The sequence below is a fragment of the Erpetoichthys calabaricus genome, chromosome 10 (genome assembly GCF_900747795.2).
Source record: "Erpetoichthys calabaricus chromosome 10, fErpCal1.3, whole genome shotgun sequence".
NCBI lineage: Eukaryota > Metazoa > Chordata > Cladistia > Polypteriformes > Polypteridae > Erpetoichthys > Erpetoichthys calabaricus.
This window is the reverse complement of record NC_041403.2, coordinates 41,916,301-41,940,168: the sequence shown is the minus strand read 5'-3', so window position 1 is coordinate 41,940,168 and position 23,868 is coordinate 41,916,301. Positions and strand designations below refer to the sequence as shown.

General features: G+C 38.1%; 1 protein-coding gene across 3 annotated transcripts in view; it reads right to left on the bottom strand.

Annotated features, from left to right (window-relative positions):
- The window catches only part of tecrl2a (trans-2,3-enoyl-CoA reductase-like 2a), a 119,825-nt gene continuing 95,957 nt past the window's right edge, over positions 1 to 23,868 (bottom strand). For 2 of the 3 annotated variants that reach the window (XM_028811108.2, XM_028811105.2), the window contains 6 exons: positions 21,135 to 21,207; positions 17,134 to 17,177; positions 7,996 to 8,053; positions 6,193 to 6,281; positions 389 to 434; positions 1 to 277 (listed from right to left, as the gene is read on the bottom strand). In XM_028811108.2, the coding sequence (XP_028666941.1) occupies positions 150 to 277; positions 389 to 434; positions 6,193 to 6,281; positions 7,996 to 8,053; positions 17,134 to 17,177; positions 21,135 to 21,207 (438 nt within the window). In that variant the 3' untranslated portion in view covers positions 1 to 149. The remainder of the gene's footprint in view (positions 278 to 388; positions 435 to 6,192; positions 6,282 to 7,995; positions 8,054 to 17,133; positions 17,178 to 21,134; positions 21,208 to 23,868) is intronic. The other variant, XM_028811106.2, reaches the window with a different exon arrangement.

The following is a 23,868-nucleotide window of genomic DNA, read 5'->3' as shown; positions in this document are numbered from 1 at the left end:
TTCTCAATTCTGGTTTGTTATTTATTCACAATGCAGCAGTGTTATAACTTTGGAAATCCTTGTACGAGAGCACAAGTCATCTTTTCAAAGACACAGGTCACACATAGGTGGCATTTATTTATACTTTTAAGCCGGAGCTACTTCTGTTGTTACAGTAAAAATGGAATAATAGGCATCCTGATGTCAGGGTAGTCTTTAAATTCTTTAATGTAGGTGTTGTGCTTCCCTTTGGCCCAGATGGTCATCTGAATAAAGCCAAGAAGTGTGAAAAGTGCAACTGCAGAAAAAGAGGGAAATGTGAGGGACATCAAAACTAATAAATACAACAATTTGTTTTTGTACATTTTGTATTTTCTATGTTGCAGATTTAGGAAAGCTATGTTATTACCTGGAAGGCATTGAGTCATAATTGTAAAGCCGAGCCAGGCTCCTGCCTACAATAAAAAGAAAAAGAAAAGACTAAATAAGTAGCTGCATTTTTTATTTTTTCTGTTACTCTCATTGCATTGCACATTCCACTGTTCATAGGGTTTATAGGATCATTATTATCACATGTACAGAGTACAGTAAAATTCTTACCTGGACGTGCTAATAAGTATTCAATACATCAACACTTTCTGGCATTTTGATTAGTGAATAGAACTACATCACCTTAAAACTTCTGACGTCCTTATTTAAACACTCTGTTTATCCATCGACCTTCTGACAAGCTTATCCAGTTCAGGGTCACAGAGAACCAGTGTTTATCCCAAAAGAGATAAGCATAAGGCCAAACATGGACAGGGTGCCAGTCTATTACAGCACACCAATTTAGAGTTACAAAATAACTTAACCTGCATGTCTTAGGAACACAAAAGCAAATCTGACCAGGCTGTGTGCAGGCTTATTGAATTGTCTCTGATTACGTCCCCACAACTAAGTTTTCATTTAGAAACAGCTTTTTAAATGACAATGATCTCTAAACACACGAGCATTTTTCACATCATTTATGAAAGCATCTTCACAAACGTATAAATGACCAAACATGCATAAGATGTAGCCATTTGTCTATATTGGGTATGCATGCATTAGCAGAAAAATCCTTGAAGGGACGTTAATGCCACTGGACATGGAATTTTTCACAAAACTGTACCAATTTTAAATTATTTGCCTTTTGCGCATGCATGCCTCATTCAGACTGTACAAAAGGTGAAAATGGAGACTGTCTGTGTTTTTAGTTTAGCCATAACCTCAGAATGCCACTATCCTTGTAATGATACTGTATTAGGTTACATATAAAAAAAGCTTTGAGTAAAATAACATTTTTATCAAATGAATGATATAAAAAGCATAGGAGAAGTAGAAGTATAGGGAAGGCAAGAAGGAGTTGCACTGTGTCTTTGTGGACCTGGAGAAAGCGTATAACAGGGTGCCTCGAGAATAGTTGTGGTATTGTATGAGGAAATCAGGAGTGGCAGAGAAGTATGTAAGAGTTGTACAGGATATGTACGAGGGAAATGTGACACTGGTGAGGTCTGCGAAAGGAGTGACGGATGGCAAAAAGACACAAGACCAATATAAATATAGGATCCACCAGCTCCTCAAGCCTTTTCCTCCTCATCCATCAAGTCGATTCTGGTGAGGCTCTATTGTAGGCATAGAGCTGGACAGTTTGACATCCATGGCAGAGCGACTGGCACTCAGCAGGCTCCTATCAATTATGGAGAATCCACTGCATCCACTAAACAGTATCATCTCCAGACAAAGGAGCAGCTTCAGTGACAGACTGCTGTCACTGTCCTGCTCCACTGACAGACTGAGATCGTTCCTACCCCAAATTATGCGACTCTTCAATTCCACCCGGTGGGGGGGAGTAAACGTTAACATTATTCAAAGTTATTGTCTGTTTTTACCTGCATTTTTATTACTCTTTAATTTAATAAATAAAGTATCTATCTAACTATCTATCTATCATTCAAAGACCTCACCAAATCAAAAACTGAACAGTTCAAAAGTGAAATCAAAGATCTGACAAAGCCAATTGATATCTACGCACATTGGGTGCCCAGACTTCCAGCAAGGAGAGTTGCTATCCATCCAGGTATGTAGGGGTTGTTTGCCCCACTCACCTCACTTTGCTTTTGCTCTATGTACATATTAAATAAAAAATTTTGAAATGTTATGAACAAATAAAATTTGTAATCTGCTCCTCTGCTTGCTTGTACTTTATCTAACTGCCTAGGAATTAGAGAGTTAAATAAAAAGGTAAAGTTCTCAATGTAGTCAAGTCAGATTCATTCTGATGGTGACCAGAGGTGGAGCTACCATCTACAGTTGTATCTACTTGACATGCTGGGATGTTTGGGATATTCAGATCAACAAACGCATCAGTTTGAAGACGTCGCTGCTACACAGGCTGTGTGCTGTCTATTCTTGCTCACATACTTTAAGTAAATCTGGAGGATTTCACCAGGTGTCAGTGCTCAAAATCATCACAAGGATTAAGCAACAATGCGGTTCCACTGTGTTGTGAATAAAAATTATTTGCATTCTGATGCTGTTGCAAAAGTGCAAAAAAAAAAAAAAAGCTGCAACAGTGACACAGAATGTCAAGATAGTGTGTGATACCTTTAAATGTATCGCGTCTTTACGGTGGGGAATATGCGACGCTTGTATTGCCTATGTGGGAAATGGATGAACAAAAAGCACCATGAAGACATTTGCATGTCAGCATTTACCGTAAGTTTGATGATTTGCTTCACCACATCGATCCATTTATCAAACATCGAAGCATGCAGATTGATCCTGTTGGAGCTGCAAGCCTACTGTCACATGTTGATAGTAAACAACGATGCTGACGTCACGTACCAAAACTTGTAAGTCCACACCACACATATTATTGCTGGTACTGCAACTCACGCACACATCGCATTAATTTCTGAAGAAGTACTTAAAGGATGCCTCAAAGAACACTGGGAACACGTGGCAGCCATGATGCGTGTGTGTTTGCATTCTGAGCCTGTAGGATAAAGCAGCCCTAAGGCAACACAACAAAACAGGTCAGAATGAAATCGATGTTTTAGGATAACAGCAGAATCCTATCAGCACAGGAACAGATATGCAATTTAAAGGCAGCACTACAGTTGCTGCAATGGCCAGAAGTGAACAGTCTGATGTTCTTCAGCTCTAGCAATGAATACATTTCTCTAAGTTAAAAACCTAGTTTAATTTTCTCAGCTTCATTCACATTGCCTTGAACTGTAGAAGATCAACTTTTGTGTTGAAACTCTGCAGTTTTTTTTTTGTTTTCCTTATTTTTCCAGCTAATAAAACTATGTTGGAATTAGGTGGTAAAGCATTACTTAGGATGTGCCATTCTTTCTTAGACTGCATCTGTCTGCCTTCCTAACTTCAGCAAATACTTTCACTGTATCAATGGGAAATTTCGTTTTTTGTCCATTTCAATTAATCAATGCACTTCTTTTCATTCCAGTTTTCCTCCATCTTTATCAGAATAGATTAGAAATAAATTAATGAAATCAGTGTAGGGCACCATGAGTTTATACAGCTATACAAGTGCCACAATGCATCTATTCAATTTTTTTTGCATGGAAATAACTTTACCTTTTTCCATCCATACATTATCCAACCCACTATATCCTAACTACAGGGTCACGGGGGTCTGCTGGAGCCAATCCCAGCCAACACAGGGAGCAAGGCAGGAAACAAACCCTGGGCAGGGCACTAGAACTTTACCTTTTTCCCAAATAAATTAGTGAGATGCAAGAATTGCATAATGCCACACTGCTTTTTTGGAGATTTGTGTTTGAAATTGGCAACTATCACACTTAAGGCATTGCCTTTAGAACAGACAGCAGCATAGAGTAGCAAAACGTTAAAAATAAATTCTTGTACCCTAAATTTAAAACCAAAACTATGTTCTGTGGTAATGGCCAATGGATCATAATTTCAGAGTGTGTGTGACAATCTGTATGTGTTTAAACTATATTAATTCTTCTTTGATCTTTCCCACTGCATCAGTCATTACTCTTTCCACATTTAGATGTTTACTGTGTGACTGAAACGCCACAGGCATCTCTGGCTTGGCCTAGAGATACACACTTGCTTTCCATTACTTGTTATGACCTCATATGGAAATCATAGTCAGTCAACAGACTTCAAATATTTTATGGAAGATCAAGCATGGTTGTATTTAAAGAATGACAAAAATAAAAAATATTTTGTGTATGTTTTGTATTTCCTTAAAAAGGTCAATTATGCACATCTTGTAATTCAAGCATTAGGAAATAACAACTCAGTCCAAGTCCGCCAAGATCATTTTGTGGAATTTTTTCATAAGAATTTCTGCCCTTCACAGTCTCAAATGCTTGTGTGCTTGGTAAAAGAAAAATACTAAAAACCCCGTGCCAGGGCCATGACAAAATTGCCTGCTTGTTCAGTGAATGATTATAATAACAATGAAGGCTTTGTAACCAATTGTTCTCCTCAAAATACACCTTTCCACCCTCTATTTTTCTGTTCTTATTTTTTTACTATTATAATTATAATCAGAGTAGTCATTTAGTATCCACTGGTTGAATGGTCAACAACTGTAATAGATAGATAGATAGATAGATAGATAGATAGATAGATAGATAGATAGATAGATAGATAGATAGATAGATAGATAGATAGATAGATAGATAGATAGATAGATAGATAGATAGATAGATAGATAGATAGATAGATAGATAGATAGATACTTTATTAATCCCAATGGGAAATTCACAATGAGGGGGATGAGACAAAGCATAAGAGTTAGATGGAAATGTTTGTTTCTTGGTGGAAAGAGAATTGTGTTCATCTTAACATCAGCAAAACCAAGGAACTGCTTATTGACTTTCGCCACATCAGTCTATAAGGTCAGTCACTATTCAAGGAGTGGATGTAGAGGTGGTCCACTTCTACAAGTACTTGGTAGTCCACATTAATGACAGGCTGGACTGGTCTCAGAACACAGAGGAACTATGTAAGTAAGGGCAGAGCAGGCTCTTTTTCTTAGGAGACTGTGCTCCTTTAATGTGGGAAGTGACATTCAGCACATCTTGTATAACTGTGACGGCCAGTGTGATTTTCTACGTTGTGCTGTAGTGGCCTGGTAACATCACTTCAAGAAAGCCCCACCAAATTAACATGCTAATTAAAAAGGCAAGCTTATTTATGGGACACACTCTGGACCCCCCTGTGAAGAAGAGAATTAAAACAAAGCTGAGTGTCATTATGAACAATGCTGCACATCCTCTCTCTGACACACTAACGAGTTTCAGCCAACAAATTATTCAGCAAAAGAGTTTCAGAAAACGCAATGGGGGCTCCTTTATACCAACAGCAATATGTCTGCATAATGCCTCACTGTGACTATGAAAGCACCCAGTCAGAACTTTACTTTCTTTTGAATTTTCTTGCTTTATAGCCATTCCAGTGTGCGTTCAGACCAAAGTGTGTGTGTAAATTTATTTATTTTTATTTGTTTATTTGTTTTGTTTGTTTACTTATTTATTTATTTATTTACTTACTTACTTACTTCTCTATCTATTTATGTATTTAAAGAGCTTCTGTAAAAAGTCAAATTTCCCCCCGGGGACAAATAAAGTTCTATTTCTCTATGTACTGTACAGCTATGCTCTATGTACAGCTATGCTTTTCTCACGTCTGGGTGGGTTTGCTCCGGGAACTCCAGTTCTTTTCTTTATTATGATATTATGTTTTTATTAAAGGTAAAAAAGAAAAGCGAAATCCCCATAAAAGTGTAAATACTGATAAACATGAAGGGAAAATATGTTCATTTTAAACATTTTTGTAAAAACAAATCATCAGCCGGGTTCGCTTCTCGGGTCCTCCCTGCGTGGAGTTTGCATGTTCTCCCCGTGTCTGCGTGGGTTTCATCCGGGTGCTTCGGTTTCCTCCCACAGTCCAAAAACATGCAGGTTAGGTGGATTGGCAATTCTAAATTGTCCCTAGTGTGTGCTTGGTGTGTGGGTGTGTTTGTGTGTGTCCTGCGGTGGGTTGGCACCCTGCCCGGGATTGATTCCTGCCTTGCACCCTGTGTTGGCTGGGATTGGCTCCAGCAGACCCCCATGACCCTGTGTTCGGATTCAGCGGGTTGGAAAATGGATGGATAGATGGATGGACAAATCATCAGATCTCACATACCTCATAGGTGTAATTTGGACAAGATACAAAGAAGAAAAGCCAAGTAAATGGGTTTTTGGTTGGATAAGGAATCTTTCTTGTCTTTGAACCTATTAGGATAAGAAAACAAAGGAATTCAAACTTTTGAAACATGAGCTTCTTGTGTAAGTTAGACAAGAGTCAATAATACCTAGCTTGCCAGGAATGTTTTAATAAAGAAAATGGCCACTGCATTTACTCCAGTAATACCACTGTAATGTGCTTTTTAGTACATAGGCTAAGTCATGTTTTATTAACTAAACACAGTTCATCTAAACACAATGTTTATCACTCTTAAGCTACTTCCGCACTAATATATTTTCATTTAAAAGCAGTGTCTTTAAACAAAAACAATCTCCATCCACACTAGCATTTTCACATTGTTAAAAAAGTAGCTCCGTCCACACTAAAATGACTGAAAACGCATATGACATAGCCATTCACCTACACTGGGCATGTGCACATCGGTGGAAGCAGGAAGAGAAAATGTCTTCCTTGGGTATAGGATTTATCATGAAACTGTAACAACCAGTATACTGTTTGCCTCTTGAGCATGTATACAGCAGTCAAACTGTACAAAAAGCAATTTAGTGCATACAGGTAATCAATACAACAACCAGCACCTCCTCTGTACTCACCATGTTGGAACATTGCTTTCTTCTGTGGAGGGTGACCAATCAGAGAAGGGCCATATAATAAGCACAAACCAATTAGAGTCTGTGTTTTCAAAACTCTACCAATCCACTGCACATCCCTAAGCCAGCATTTTCAATAGAATTCTACTCTGGAGAGTGTTTTTAAAAATCTTCATTTTCATGAGTTAAAAATGCCAGGGTTATGTGGACAAAAGGTGAAAAACGGAGATCAATATCTGCAGCTTTAAATGAAAATATAGTAGTGTTGACGTAGTGTCAAAAGAAGTTCTTTTAGAAAGTGGTGACCCAATGGATTCTGCTTCATTTTTATTGCTCTTTCAATTACCTTGAGGTCTTTAGAATTACATCTCGCTATGCCACGCTAGGATAGTGACAGTGTCACTGTAGCGGGTCCCCCGTTTTTATAGATTCCCTCCAACGACTGGTACGGAAGCTGCTCATCTAAATAACAGCCTGCCGGCTCAGACCATTTTCTCCTGTTGGTTCAGTCGAGCTGCTGTTCTTGTTTCTTGCTAGACGCAGCACCCTTACAGTGTTATATGTAAAGTATGTAGTACTTATATAGTGTCTTTTTGAAGTAATTACTACAAACAGCCTTATGAAGAAATAAAAATATTATCAATCAAATGACACACAATGTACTGATCTACAGATAAAGGCACTGATAAAACAAACTGAGGACAATAAAGCAATGAACTTCAGAGGAAATGGAAATGGTAAGATATAATTATGATGAAAATAATTATGATCATAAGAAAAATAAAACTCCACAAAAAACAGTTTCCTATATGGAATTTTCAATACAGGAACTTATTTTTTATATAAGAAAGTGGTTTATCACCTTTGAGGTAGAGGCAATCACTATGTGTTCTTCTACTGCAGTGCATCTCAGTCCAGGTCCTGGGGCACCACTATGGCTGCTAGTTTGATTCTCACCCAGGTTTCCTCAGGACTAAGTTGGATGCATTACTCTTGGACTATCCACAAGTGTTAGAAATGTAAGTAAAAGAGCTAGTTCAAGGCCTGCCAGCAGTGTTCTGAGCACCGGTACTGTATATACTGTATGCACACAAGCTCCTGAGTTGATGAGAAGATAGAATTAAAAGGAAGAAGGCTGTCTACAGCTTACCATCACCTTTCAAATTGTTAAGAGCTAAATGTATAGAAAAGTTGCCAAGTTCACAGAGCTGTAAGAGAAAAGAAATCAGTCCGTCAGTAATAGAGCCAAGATTATCAATTATTATTATTATTATTATTATTATTATTATTATTATTACTATTATTATTATTATTCATTTTACAAATATTTCACTTATAAAGAGTCACAAATCTTAAAATGTGGTGAAAACCTCTATGGTTTAACAAGGACTCTTTTTTCAACTACAATTTTAAAGTGTCCTAATCAATTTTACTTTCAGATAACCTAAAGCTAAGGCCGCTTTTAGAAAGAACTAGAAGGCCAAAGCTGATGTTCATAGTGATCATGTGTGATCATTCTGATTTCCAACTACATTTTAGGGCCACCAATATGATCATCCTGATATAATTTGAGTGGTGGCACTCTCGAGCAATGGTTAGTGCTGCTCTCTCATAACTCTGGGGCTCGAGTTCAACTCTGAGCTCAGTTACTACTATCTATGGGGACTTTTGTTTTCTCTCCTTATGTTTGTGTGAATTTTGGTAAGTAAACCCAGTTTCAACAACATCTAAAATGAACTACTATGATTAAGTGTGGGTAAGTGGCCTGGGATAGCCGAAAGATGCCAGAACAGGTTCTTACTCCTTACAACCTTGCATTTGAATATCACTGTAAGGTAAACTAGCTGTATGGATTTTTAAATTGCTTGAACTTGTGTCTGCCTGTCAAATTAGGACATCCTAACTTTATTTGTACCATTACATCAAGTTACAGTTGAGAACATATAACTTTTTTATTTTGTTCTCTGAATACAAAAAGTCTAATTCTAAAAGACAGATATTTACCCAGCACTTTTAATCTGTTGTGGAGGATGACTGGTGCCCTTATAGTGGAAGGACTGGGGGAGAGGGCATGCATAAGGCATTATCACCCACTGAATGCTAGATGGTAGCCCCCCTGGGTTGTTGCATTGCCACTGATTCCATCAGGGCTTCATAACCCTGTTGGGTCCTGTGGGTGCCAGCATGGAGTGCTACAGGGAATGGGGAGACCTACTTTGTCAGGCTCCTGCTTCACCCGGATGTGTTTCTGGACCATGTTAACAGGCCACCAGAAGTAGGGTGTCACATAAAATATGCAGACACGGGGAGAACATGCAAACTCAATGCAAGGAAGCGAACCCAGGTCTCCTTACTGAGAGGCAGCAGCACTACCACTGAAAAGTAAAGTAACTATAAAAGGTACACAATATAGAAAATGCATATTTTTAAACAACATACTGTAATTTTATCTGTTCCTGAAATAAAAAATGGTTACATGTATTTTTTTAATAGTAATATATAAACGTTTATGCCACACCTGTGTCACATTCTGAAAATGTGCACTGTGGGAATCATTTTAAAAATTCAAGTCAATGAACACAAGATGGGAGATGCTATTTACTTTAGTTTACTTACTGATTACATAAATGATAATATCCAGCTTCCATCCTTCCATCCAGTTACTGAACCCATGAAGGCCAGTTTTAAAGTTGTGGTCTCCTGTGCCTATCCTGGCATAAATGGCTCAAGGCAGATATTCTGAATGGCACACCAATTCATCACAGGTCACGCTCACTCATACTTGCAAAATTAATCTGCACAGCTTCTTATGTATTGACTGAGCATGTGATTAAAGAGAATATTTAAAAAGCATATTGAAACATTAGCAGTACTCTGTTGCCACCTTGACATTTTAAATCTTTTTGACTGCGCTGCTAAAGCTGCTAGAGAAAAGGGGTCTGCCTTCACTGCACACAGACTGGTACACTTTGCTTTTCTTTCATCATCTAGTGTTTTAAAAGCAAAGTCAAGATGTGTTTCCTTTGGGACATGTTTCCCTGCTTGAGCCCATTAAGTGTGACTGTGTGGCTTATTATCCTAGGACTGGCAGTGCAATCAAATTCAATAACATACAGCAGGCTGCCTCCATAAATATGACTTTCAAACTGTCCCCAACATTGTGTATGCTATGATTTATACACAAATCCATACAATATTTTCTTTTAAACATATTAATGTTAAAATGTTTATTGTTTTTGGATATTCAATTCTTTTCCTTACATATAACTTTAAAAGAATATCATAATTTAAAAATCATGTACAACTCAGTAAATTATTAATAAAATGCTATAATCTTTGGATGGCAATATCATTTTGTCTTACACCATGTGATATGTGGCCGGCCTTTCATCCCGGCCAATACCCCCAGGCTGCCAGGTGGAGCCCTCCCTGTAGCATGAAGGTGCCCCAAATGCCAGCAGAGAATCCTGGACAATGTAGTTTTTATCCCCAGCCCTGTTGGATACCTTGGGGCCAGCTAGAAGGCGCTGCAGGGAGGAATAAAGACTATTTGCCTTACGCCCCGGAAGTACGTCCGAGTCACATGGACAAGGGGAATGATGTGCTTCCGGGGTGAAGAAAGAAGGATTTTTATCTGACCCAGAAGTGTTCCAGAAGTGTTCCAGGTCACATGGACAGAGAGGGCGAAACACTTCTGGGTCAAGGACTATAAAAGGATTGTGGGAAATCCCAGATGGCGAGCTGAGTTGGGAGGCAGGGTGGCTAAGTGTCTGGGAGTGGAGGATTGAGTATTGTTTATTTGATTATTGATTTATTGCGTATTGTGGAGAGGAGGGTGCTTTGTGCACATTTATTATTATAATAAATTCATTCTGGACTTTTATCTGGTGTCTGACGTCTGGTCTGAGGGTTCAAGGGCTCGACAGTGCCTCTAATTGTCACAACCTAATGGATGTTCATTTAACACAGTACCTATTTTTTAAACACAAAAACAAAGAGGAATTGCCCAGAAGCTCAGGTCTAAGACTGATGTTTTCCACGTGAGTCTATGAAACACATTGGCTGCAATCAAAAAATGCACCTTGAATTGACAGAATTCTGCCTGCCAAAACAAGATGAGGAGAGAAACAGAGCAGCAGCTGAGCTACAAATGATGCTCACATCTTGGTTTACTAGAGTTACGAGGAAATCAGCAGATGTTCCTCTTACTTTTCTGTGGAAACATTCCTCCTTGAATTTAATGGTCTATAACAGGGGTAGGCAACGTCGGTCCTGGAGTGCCACGGTATGTGCAGGTTTTTGTTCCAACCCAGTTCCTTAACGAGAACTCAATTATTGCTGATGAAGCACATATTGCTTAAGTGACATTTTAATGCTTCATTTTAGTGGTCTCGCTTGTTAAGGTTCTCCAACCTTAATTGCTTATTTCAATCTTAAACTGCTGCATTCAGTGTTTTAATTGCTCCTTATTAGCAATAAGATGTAAAAGACAAAGCAGCCAGCAGTTCTCCAGCTAGCTTTTTTCCAATTACATCTGTGTGTGTTCATCATGCACGGTTTGGTTTAATAAAACACTTAATAGAAAAATGTGACAGACTGAAAATGATCTGTTTTAGGCTTCAAATCATTTGGATGATATCCTTGGAAAGGAAAAAAATCTACGATATAAAAGCCTTACATTGCACAGACTAACAAGCCATAAAATTAAATAAGGTCTGAGATTGGCAATGATTGGTTTCTAATTAAGCAACTGGGTTGAATGAAAACCTGTAGCCACTGCGGCTCACCAGGGGCCTCATGTATAAACGGTGCGTGCGCACAGAAATGTTGCGTACAAACTTTTCCACGCTCAAATCGCGATGTATAAAACCTAAACTTGGTGTAAAGCCACGCACATTTCCACGGTAACTCATTCCTTGGCGTACGCAATTTATCCGCCCGGTTTTGCAGACTGGTGGCACCCAGTGTCAAAGCAGTGCTAATGTTCCTGTGTGATCACCCTTTCTTTCTTAGATCCACATCCACGGCGGCGGCTTTATAAATACACTGAAATTAACTGCATATTGTTTATTAGTGTAATGCATCTGATTGTAATTAACCTGTAGCAATATAATGGTCAAGGGAATAGCCATAGTATTCCAAATACCATAACTGCTTTAGCATTGTAACTCTCACTGCATCTTCTTTCAGCTGATCCCGTTAAGGGTTGCCACAGCAGATCATCTTTTTCCACATTACTCTCACTGCACCACTCGGAGTATTTATATCACTGTATCTGAGTGGGAAATCACAGCAGCAGCTGATTGGAAAGAGAATTATCGGTACACAGCATGAAGCAGATGTTGCCTGAGCCACAGCAAACGCTTTAGTCCCTGTACGGACTTCGCGGTTTAGAAACAGTTTCATCCCAAGAACTCTAAACGCAATAAATCAGTCCATCAAGTGCTCCTTGTAGAAATGTTTACTTATAAGTACAATTACCCCACTGTAAACTTGCACTACAGTTATAATATTGCACAACCTGCGCAACTTTATAAAGCGCGTATTTACATGTGATGACGGTATTCATTTCTAAGACGAAATGCAGCAAAACATGTTGATTATATTATACAGATAAAACTTTAACTTCATTTAAATAAGCTGTATTGTTAATAATTAAACATGTGAGGACACGATGCCGCAGCGCTAGCTAGTTCAGTAATTGTTCCTGCCTTGCGCTGAATTCTTGCTGGTGCTGACGCGACACTGGAAAGATAGACGGATATAATAATTAAACACGTACTACTAAGATATTTCAATGTTCCTTAAAAGTTTTGAAGAATCGAAATTCTACGCTTACAGATGGCTTCACGTCTATTACATAGCTTATTGTGTGGCGATTGAGTTTTTGGAGAAAGAAAAGTAAGGACAGTAATTGGAGGTTAGTACGTTTGAAAGAGACAGTACTGCTGTGATAAATTATTTCATTGAAGGTTGCGCATGGCGCAGCAAGCCTCTTGCGTGAGACATGAACAAGCACTGCGCCACCGTGTTCCCATGTTTAATAACATGCTTTCATTCCTATCATCATGAAAAAGATCTCACGTATACATGTCAGTATTTTAATTATTCAGAGAGCTGCAATATCACAAATGTAATGGATTATGTGTCCTGTCAGAGAAAGAGAAAGCCCGTTTAAAAAGCAGGTAGTGATTCCTACACATAGAGCACACAGAAGATCAAATACAGAACAAAGCATTTAACATGCCACTTTAGTTACAATGGGATTTGAGAAACTAGTAAATTAAACGATTTTAAGATGAAGTTTATGATGTTCTACTTTAATGGCAAAATAAACTACGTGATTAAAGTGAAAATTTCGAGATCAAAGTTGACATTTCGTGCTTTTTTCCCCACTGTGTGCCTTTTTTTTGTCTGTACCCTAATAAGCTTTCATATGACACTCAGACGGTGGGCTACGACTCGCTTTTTCATGGCGACGTTGATATGTGATTTCTTTTTTATTTCGGGCACTATGCGACTTTGTGAAGTTGAGCCTTCGAGTTTTTCCGACACTCTGTCACTCGATCAACTTCCTTTTGTTGATTATACCACTGTTTAAACCAACAAATAGTACGTTTTTCCTTTGCCTCCACTTGGTATTCGCTGAAATTCTTATATTTTCTCCCGTGCTTTTCCCATTGTCTTTTCACAGAAGGCTATTTATATTGATTTGCATATTCAAAGAGGCGTAATTCTCGGAGGAGTTGGGGCGGGACAGAAGGCGCGTGCACGTGCGTTACTTTTCACGCAAATCGGGATTTATGTAGTAGAAAAACGTGAAAGTATGCATGCGCACAGATTCCTGCATCTGGATTTTTCTGTGCGTACGCACAATCCCGCTTTTGTGCTTACGCCATGTTATAGTGTGAGTTCTACGCACGGCGTTATACATGAGGCCCCAGGACCGACATTGCCTACCCCTGTTTTACATCTTATTGCTAATAAGGAGCAATTAAAACACTGAATGCAGCAGTTTAAGATTGAAATAAGCAATTAAGGTTGGAGAACCTTAACAAGCGAGACCACTAAAATGAAGCATTAAAATGTCACTTAAGCAATATGTGCTTCATCAGCAATAATTGAGTTCTCGTTAAGGAACTGGGTTGGAACAAAAACCTGCACATACTGTGGCACTCCAGGACCGACGTTGCCTACCCCTGGTTTATAATACTTTGAAAGGTTCCATTCTTTTATGGACACCATGTAGTGTTTACAGTAGCATTACATTCTGCTCTTGGAAGAATTTTCTTAATTTAAAATAATAAAACTAACAACAAATAGTCTCTACTTGATTTTAATTAATTTCTATATGCTGCAAAGTTCTTATTTTAATATTTGAAAAGAAATGAGACCCAGTGTTTCATTAACTACGTAAATACATGTACTGTACGGATATGTGATGAAAATGATAGAAATGGTTAAGTAAAACAAATTACAGACTTTGACGTAATTAATAATCAAATTTTGTCGTGCCCAAGGTTGTGTATCAAAATGGTGGGCAACCTCACTTAATTTTTAGGTTGGTATGGAATTTGGAGTGAACAGCATCCGCATCTAGTGGCAACTGTGGACAGAAATGCAAACTAACTCTGCTGTCCATGTGCTGATTCAACATGCAAAGGAAAGCTGGCGAGCAACTTTGGATCATTTCAGTGCAAATGTCATCTATTGCTGGAGAGGGGAGTGCTCTGAAGAAGAATCTATTAAGAATTCTATTGGAAGGAACACAAATGCTTGTGCTGTATAAACCCTTCATTACATTTTAAAATACATTATTGGGATACAAAGAGCACATAAATTGGTCTACTGTTCTGGAAATGTGGACAAATGCATGTGTAGTGAGTAGCAAAAGATGTCTATACAGTAGGCCTACAGTATATTCTTATTTTCCAAACTGAAAGGTATGTGGTGCATTTTTATGGCATGGTATAGGGAGTTATTCTCTTAGAAAGCAAAGTAAATACATCAAGTCACAAAGTTAACTCTGTATGAACATGTTGATGGTACTACAGTCTTTCAGGATGACAAGGAATTAATCCATAGGTCATGAGCGGTCAATGAATGATTTGAAGGGTATGACAACAGAGTAAATCATCTACAAAGACTGATTACGGATTTTAACCCAATGCGAGATTCTAGAGTGGTGCCTGACACAGTGTTTTCCATAATCATCATCAAAACAACAATGATAGATGACACTGAAAGCAATCAGTGTAGTTTTAGAATCTACGACAAAGTGAGGAAGCTGTTTTGGTGGCTTGTTGGTGCTTAATGCTATTTTAAGACAATTTTGCAAAGTGTTTACTTTAAGCTAGATAGATAGAATTTAGAAAAAAAATAGACCCATCCACATTTTACATTATTTACTGTATTGTAGATTTAATTTTAAATGGATACTTTTTGCATTTTTGTTCCATCAATCTGCACTCAGTAACCTATAATGACTCAGTGAAAACATGCTTTTCGAAAGCATCTGAAATTTATTTAAAATCTAAAACTGAAATCTCCCATTCTTTTAAGTATTTGGATTCTTTTCTGTGGCACTCCAAATTGTCGTCAGGTGCATCCTGTTTGCTTTAATTATCCTTCAGATGTGCCGAGAACTTGATTGGTGAACTGTGACCAACTGAAATGATTGGATATCATTTAGACAGGTCCCATAATTCACACTGCATGTCAGGACAAAACACAAGTCCAAGGAACTCTCCATAAACCTCCATAATCAAATTTTGGCAAAACAAAGCTTTGACTGTTCCCGAAAGCACAATGGCCTCAATAATTATGAAATGAAAGATGTTTGGAACCTCCTCTGATGGGAGAGATGGGAGAGCCTGTTGGAAGGACAACAATCTTAGCAGCAATGCATCAGTCAGGCCCATATGACAGCCTGCTTGGAGTTTGCCAATCAAAATTTAAAGGACTCTGTGAACACGAGGAAAAAGATTCTGTGGTCTGATGAGACACAAATTGAAATCTCTGGAAAGGAATTCACACACTATGTCTAGAGAACACCAGGCACTGCTCACCACCTGCCTAATACTATCTCTACTTTGAAGACATGGTGGTGGCAACATCATGCTATGGGGGCGCTTCTTACTTGCTCCACAGTGCAAGTGACCTCAGACTGAGGCGACGGTTCACTTGTCATCACGATAATACCCTGAAGCATACAGCCAAGACAACACTGGAGTGGCTTCAGGAAAACACTCAGACTGTCCTTGAGTTGCCAAGCTATAGCCCTGACTTAAACCCCATACAGTGCCGGATTAACCAATAGGCACATGTAGCATATGCTACAGGCCCCGCAATTTTGGGGCCCCCCAAATGGTGGACCCAATATTTAATGAAAAAGTGTAGCATTGAAAAACTGGTCTTTAAAAATATTATCTTTACGTTTTTAAACTGTAAATTTCTTACACAATAAAACTTTAGGGGCCCAACACATAAAATTCACATAAATATTATAAGATTCTTATTATAATCGAGAGTAAAATAATTATTTAGTCCGGTTTGAACTGTTCAGAATCTAAACTTCAGATGATGCAGACCAAAAGGGCCCCCAAATTTGAAATGTGCTACGGGCCCCCAAAGCTCTTAATCCGGCCCTGACCCCATAGAACATCTGTGGAGGGACCTGAAGATGGCAGTTTACAAACGCTTCTCATCCAGTCTAATGGAGTTTGAGAGAATCTGCCAGGAACAATGGGATACATTTCCTAAATCCAGAAATGGAAAGGGTGGGGAGATTTACCCAAGAAAACTCGAAGCTGTAATTGCTGCCTAAGAGGCTTCTACAAAGTCCTGAACTTAAGATTCTGAACACTCATGAGAGATTTAAGTTTTTGACTTTTAATACACTTGCAAACTTTTCTGAAAACATATTATAAACTTTGTCATGGGTTATTGAGTGTAGGTTGATGGGCAAAAATGGCAAATGTATTCTTTTCAAACTAAACACAATAAAGTGTGCAGGAAGTGAAGTTATCTGAAGACATAGATAGATAGATAGATAGATAGATAGATAGATAGATAGATAGATAGATAGATAGATAGATAGATAGATAGATAGATAGATAGATAGATAGATAGATAGATAGATAGATAGATAGATATGGGACTGACAAAATCCTAGTCTATCTATTAACTTTAGCTCAATTTACAGTACAGGTGTTTCACTGCCTTTTTGGACACTTTTATATTTGCTGCAGTGTATAAGTAATTTTTAATAATAATTCAAAATACTTACTGTAAACAGTGCCAGTGCATAGTTGACCTGTTTATTTCCATAAGCTGTTTAAACATAATAACAGAATAAAAAGAATTAAGGCATTTTTATATACTAATAGAAGTTATAAACACATAGTTTAGGAGGCCTCCAAATGAGGCATGAGGTCACCTGCTGACATGAGAACTTGAAGTGTTTTACCACAGAGGAGGGTAATTCTGGTTACATGGAGATCAAAAGTGCAGTATAGAGTCTGAAATGGACAAGATCCTGCTGGCAAATGGAAAGGTGGACACATTTGTGGGAGGATGAGAGATGATGAGAAATATACTGTGAAGCTCTCTTGAATCCAGGGACAGCAGGCTGGTAATGTTCATATTAAATGAGCAGTTTTAGTCGTGCAGCCCACATACTGAATTTCGAAAATGATAACTCATTGGGTTTAAATTTAGCTACAACACGTTTGACATGCACCAAAGAATAACTGATTGTTGTTGATTTTTAAACAGTTTGATTCAGATGTTGTAATTTGAAAGTCAGTTAAATAAGTGAATAGTTATACACTACAACTGTGGTTTCCGGTTTTAATTTCAGCCAATTTATTAAATTTAATTGAAGTTCTGACTTTGATTGAACACTAGAAAGATTTAAATGAGATCTGGCAATTCAGCTCAACAAAGCTTGTAATTCCTAACCACTTAATTCTTCCAAAATTACATCAGGACTAGTTTTAAAGGTCCCTAAAGTCCTACCGTCTACTATACTACTTGGTAGCCTATTCCAAGTGTCTATGGTTCTCTTGTGAAGAAAAAACTTCCTAATGTTTGTGTGAAATTTACCCTTAAAAAATTTCCAACTGTGTTCATGATGAATTCATTTTAAAGTAAAAGTTCAGTTCACTGTACTAATTCCCTTCATAATTTTAAACACTTCAGTCATGTCTCCTCTTAATCTTCTTTCGCTTAAACTTTTCATCTTTCCTCATAATTCATCCCCTGTAGCCCTAGAATTAGCCTAGTCGCTCCTCTCTGGACCTTTTCTAGCGCTGCTATGTCTTTTTGTAGCCTGGAGACCAAAACTGCACACAGTACTCCAGATGAGGCCTCACCAGTGTGTTATAAAACTTGAGTGTAACCTCCTTGGACTTGTACTCCACACATTGTATTAATATAACCTAATATCCTGTTTGTCTTCTTAATGGCTTCTGAACACTGTCTGGAAGTTGTTAGTGTTGAGTCCAGTATGACTTCTAAATCCTTCTCATAAGGTGTACTGAATTAGCTGGCATGATTTTATTTTCCTTTTGTGAAGCTAGAAGCCCATCACAGTGAGCGTTTCTACTCCTCTAAGAATGCATGCAGACATATATTATTGTCATTCAATAAAAGAAATTGATCTATTAACATGTCCACCATTTTGGTGATATAACTTAATAAATGTTTTTAATTGATTCAAACATGAGTAAAGAGAGGTGAAACTAGCAAAGCCTCCCTACAGAGATGGCATCAAGCCTGCGTCACTGGTTTGTGTGTCTGTTTGTGGATTTTTTGCTAAAGAACACTGAAATAAAAGAAGCTAATATCTTAACAAACAATTTCAGAAATTTCCCTTCTCCTTAATAGTATACAGTGTATATGTTTGTGGTCCTCTCGAGAGGGAAAATAAACTGCATGATAAAAAAATGGTATTTATGTCATGGCAGGAGATGACTTTTCATCTAAATAAACTGTTTGGAGGAAACACCAGCAGCCATAGGGGTATATGAGGACTGGAGATGAACATCTTGGCAGCATAGCAAACAATATAGACATGAAAGACATTGCAGCATGATTTAAATGATAATTAAAAGGCCCATCTGCAGGCAAGGCAGACAGGAAAATTGTTTCTGAGACCTTTAAAACACTTGAAGATTAGAAAGACAGAATAAGACAGTAGTCTCATCAGAAAGATGTCAGATTCTAAAATGACCTTAAAGTGCACCTAATAAATACAGAATACAGAATGATACAGAATTTTCAGTGGAAAAAGAGCCTTCTACTAGTCAACAAACACCCTTTTCATATTTCACAGCAATTAGTGATTCAATCTCATATCTCATATTGCTCCCCTTCATTGGTTAAGAATTTGCTTTGAAGTAACAGCTGAAATCGGGATGACGTTTTGGCATTACTTGAATGTCTTCACTTAACTTTCATTTATTTAGACTTCTTTCATTAAGTTTTCATTCATCTCTTCATGGGATTCCCTCATTTGCTGTTATGTTATACTTATAATATAGAGAACTATACCCCATATTCTAGATGCAATTTGACAGCAAAAGTGCTTTGTATTTTTGAGGTACAACTCGAATGAGTGCCCGATATCCTGTCAGTCTTCTTCATCACGCCTATACTCTGGCAGGGTGTGAATTGTGACATATCCTCTAGGACTCCCAAGTCTTTTTTGTCTGTCAGTCAGTCATTTCCCAACCTGCTATATCCTAACGCAGGGTCGGGGGGGTTTGCTGGAGCCAATCCCAGCCAAGACAGGGCGCAAGGCAGGAACAAATCCTCGGGCGGGCAGAGTCTTTTTTGTATGGTTTGTATTATAGCTGTAATCATTTCAAGCCTTCAGTCTGAATTTTTTCTTTAACACATGTGAATTTTTATAGATGTTTGCTCTGATTAAACTTCAGAGTCTCCATAGAGTATAATAAAAACATTAAGATATTTGCTCAGTTTTATTAGCATGTAATTTTTCAATCTGTGAAAGTACCTTAAAATGTGTCTGCCACACTCTGTGGAGGCCATGATTACCACCACACACCAGCAGCTTTTGTTACATCAGCCAGCAAAATAAATCAATACATTGCTTTTCTTAGGTGCAAGTCAAAAGTGGTGCTGTAATATTTTCTGCATGACCACAATGAAACTTTTTATGCCTTCATTGCCCCACATGATGAGAAGTAAATTAAAATGTATTTATGTTAGTCTTAAATGAACTCCTAGAAAATATTTCTCTATCTGTCTTTAGACAACAACAAAAATTACAGTTTAACAAAAAGCTGTTTATGCCATATAGCGTCCTTTACATTTTAGGTATAGTAAGACCAAATATTCTGTATCTGTTGTCACAGACAACTGCGGTCATTACCTGGCCGGGATGCCTGGAAGGACCAGAAAGAGACATTAATAGTTTCCGGGGCACAAGGGGGCCGCCGCTCTGGATAAAAAGAGGACCACGGGAAAGGGACAAAGAGGATTTGACCCATTGGGAACCATGGCCACCGCCAGGGAGCGCTTTAAACCTCAGGAGACCCGGATGTGATTACTTCCGCCACACTTGGCAAGATGGCGGAGGGATCGGCCAGGGACGCCCGGAGTGCTTCCGGTTCAAAGGGCAGCACTTCCGCCTCACCAGGAAGTGCTGCCGGATGGACGTCATCAGCCACCTGGAGCACATCCGGGCAGGAATAAAAGGGGCCGCCTCCTTGCAGTCAGTGAGCCAGAGTCGGGAGTGGGAGAAGGACGAAGCTCCCAGGAGGAGAGGAGAGGAGAGGAGAGGAGAGGAGAGGAGAGGAGAGGAGAGGAGAGGAGAGGAGAGGAGAGGAGAGGAGAGGAGAGGCGGCCAAGGACATTGTGAAGTCTGGAATTTTGGGGTGATTATTGCTTTGTGCTTTGTGTGGAGTGAGGAACTGTGTTTATTTAATGGAAAATAAACGTGTGTCTTTTATAAAGATGTGGTCTCCGACTGGTGGTGTCCGGGCAAATATCACACTGTCTATGAAATAGCATATTTACTGCATATTTCACTGTGTTAATAATATCGACATTTATTTTTTTCCTACAAATTCAAATTTCACCATTTTATTTTTTTCAATTGCAAAATAAGTGATTCCACACTTGAGTATAAAAGACAAAATAAAGAAATGATGTATCCCTGTTATCAATATTCCTCAAAAAATATAAGGACTGCTATATTGCAACATCTATTCATATACAGTAGATGTAACTGAACACAGAGTTTAAACAAATAATACTTACAGGGTGGAGTGTAGAGAGGATGGTTGATGTAATAAGCCAGCCACGCAGCAAATCCCCAATAATAAATGCAGTTCTGTTAGCAGAAAGACAGCACAAAGGAAAATAAAGACATCAACGTTTTAAATATCTTGGAGTGGTTTTTAACAGCCCTGCAGTCACAACTGGCTAGGGCTCCATCACCCTTGGCACTCCCTTTGCCTACAGTTTTCCCTGGGTGTCTCTTATCATGTCTGTTATCATGCAGCATTACGTGATGGGAAGGCCAAAACATATAAAAGAAGAAGCTTGACAGAGGCTCTTCACTCTGTATTATTCCAGCCAGGGTTCTTCTCCTGGCCGGTGTTCAAATTCCTTTTTTTATTCCTCTTTGTCCATTTTTGTTTCCTCTGTTTATATTAATAGTGTTAGTGGTGTTACTTATTTGCATTATTCAGTGTTCCTTATTACTTTTGTGTATTATTTAGTTTCTGTATATCTATGTATCAATTACTATGTGCCTTCTGTTTTCTGGGTGTTCAACCAAGAGGCCCTCAGCCCTGTAGAGAGAGAGGAAAACCCACAGTCCCTTGTGGTTCATTGAATGTATCCATGGTGTTAGTGAGTTCTAGTGTTTATTGCTTTGTTTATGATGTATTGTTCTGAAATTTTAACCTATTTGCTCTGTTTTTTTTTTACTATTCTTTTGATTTGTTTTTTTGGGGATTTGTTTGCCTAGGACTGCCTTTGCCTTTTGCTTCACTGTTTCAGAGTATTTTTTGTAATAATAAATCTTTTACTTATTAAGATACTGTATTTGCCCTTTGGACTCCACTCTTAAAAATAATGCTTCTTTAATGGCATTTTACGATTCTTTACTAAGTTGTGCAGTTCCTAGTATAATCATTGCTTGACAAGGCATCATTTCATTCTGGGAAGTTGGTATGAAGTTGGTTCTTTGGGCTTTGAAAAATATCCTAAATTTATAAAAAACAAGTAATGTTCAATGTATGGTAGGCTACCTAGCATGACTCTAACAGATTAAGAAAATCTGGATTTAGCCCGTGTTACTGTATGTATCAAGAGTCCTTTTAGAATCATGAGCTATTGGTATTTCACAAAGCTGTTACCATCTGTTCATGGTTGTTACAGATCAGAATAAATAAAGGTGAAGAACCACTTTAGAACCTTTATTTTTAAGAGTGTAGCCATGGTTTGATGGTTCCCTTCCTTTAGTGAGAATTTTTGATTAGTGTTGGGAATGATTGTGCTTAGGTGCCCCAAATTCATAACAAAATCTGAGATTTTAATCATACTGATTTTGTGAAGGCCTCCTGGCTAGTGTTTCTATACTTCATGGATTTTAGTATTTTGAAATTTTTGACCCTTGCTTCCTTTTTCTCATTTTTTATTTTTCCATCCATTATCCAACCCGCTATATCCTAACTACAGGGTCACGGGGGTCTGCTGGAGCCAATCCCAGCCAACACAGGACACAAGGCAGGAAACAAATCCCAGGCAGCCCACCGCAAGGTGATTTTTTATTTTTGCTTAATGTTTTTGGAAACTTTGACAGTTTTTGTCTACTTCTGAATTCTTGTTTGTTTAACTTATTAATGCATTTGGATTTTGGTTTTAATAAGGAAGTTAGCGAGTGCAAATATAAAGCACTGACACATATTTTTGGAAATTGCAGTTCACCCTGGGAAAATTTCTAAGGACTGCAAAATAGCAAATATTATTTTATTGTATAAACAGGGTGATCAGGTAGATGCAAGTACGTACAGACCAGTATACTTAACATACATGACAGGTAAATTAATGGAAAAAAAATATTTTTAGTCTTGAGCAACACAAGTCAAAAACAGGAATTTCACTGAACAGTCAAAAGGGTGTAGATGGGGAAGGTCACATTTTACTGAACATTTTGGAATTTTATTAGGAGGCAACAAAAGAATATTTTCAGAGAGGTACATATTTTATTTTATTTTTATTTTTATTTTCTCAAAGTCCTGGGGCCACTACCATTTTTAATATACATAAAGGTTGGCATATGAAAAAAACATACTGGCTAAGTTTGGAGGTGTGTTGCAAGATCTTTTATATTTGTCTTTTTATTTCTTTACCCTATGATGATATGTTGATAGCCTATCTTCATTTTGAGTTATTTTTTTACATTTTATCATCACTGGTGCCTCATAGCCTAATACATCATGAATCACTTTCTCTTCAGTCTGTCCCTTGCTCCTTTACATGGCCAATCTTCAATGGCTCCTTCATGGGACTAAATACACTTTCATCTCCCTAGTGCACTGCCTGCCTACTTGCCTGCACATTCATGTTTGTTGGTTCCACCCCACACCTCCCACTTGATGTCAGAGGCAATAGTATCTGCACTCATTTTCCCCAAGTCCATGAGCTGAGGCCATCCAAACCAGGATCCTCACGCGAGGATATATATGATACAGCTGCTCATTGCTTACCAAGTTGGGATAAGTTAAGGTCCATAAGATAATGGCTACTTGTAAAAGGTGTTAATGACATGTTCCATTCCTGTGTGGGAAAAACTCACTCGTAAGAAATCAGTGATCACATTTTTTTACAATATAATATAATATAATATAATGTAATATAATATAATATAATATAATATAATATAATTAAGCTGCCAGAAAGTGATTGAAGATACAAATACAAATCCTGTTCACTAGAAATGAAATCTGGGACAGTATAATAAGTCTGATCTTTTATTCTGTGC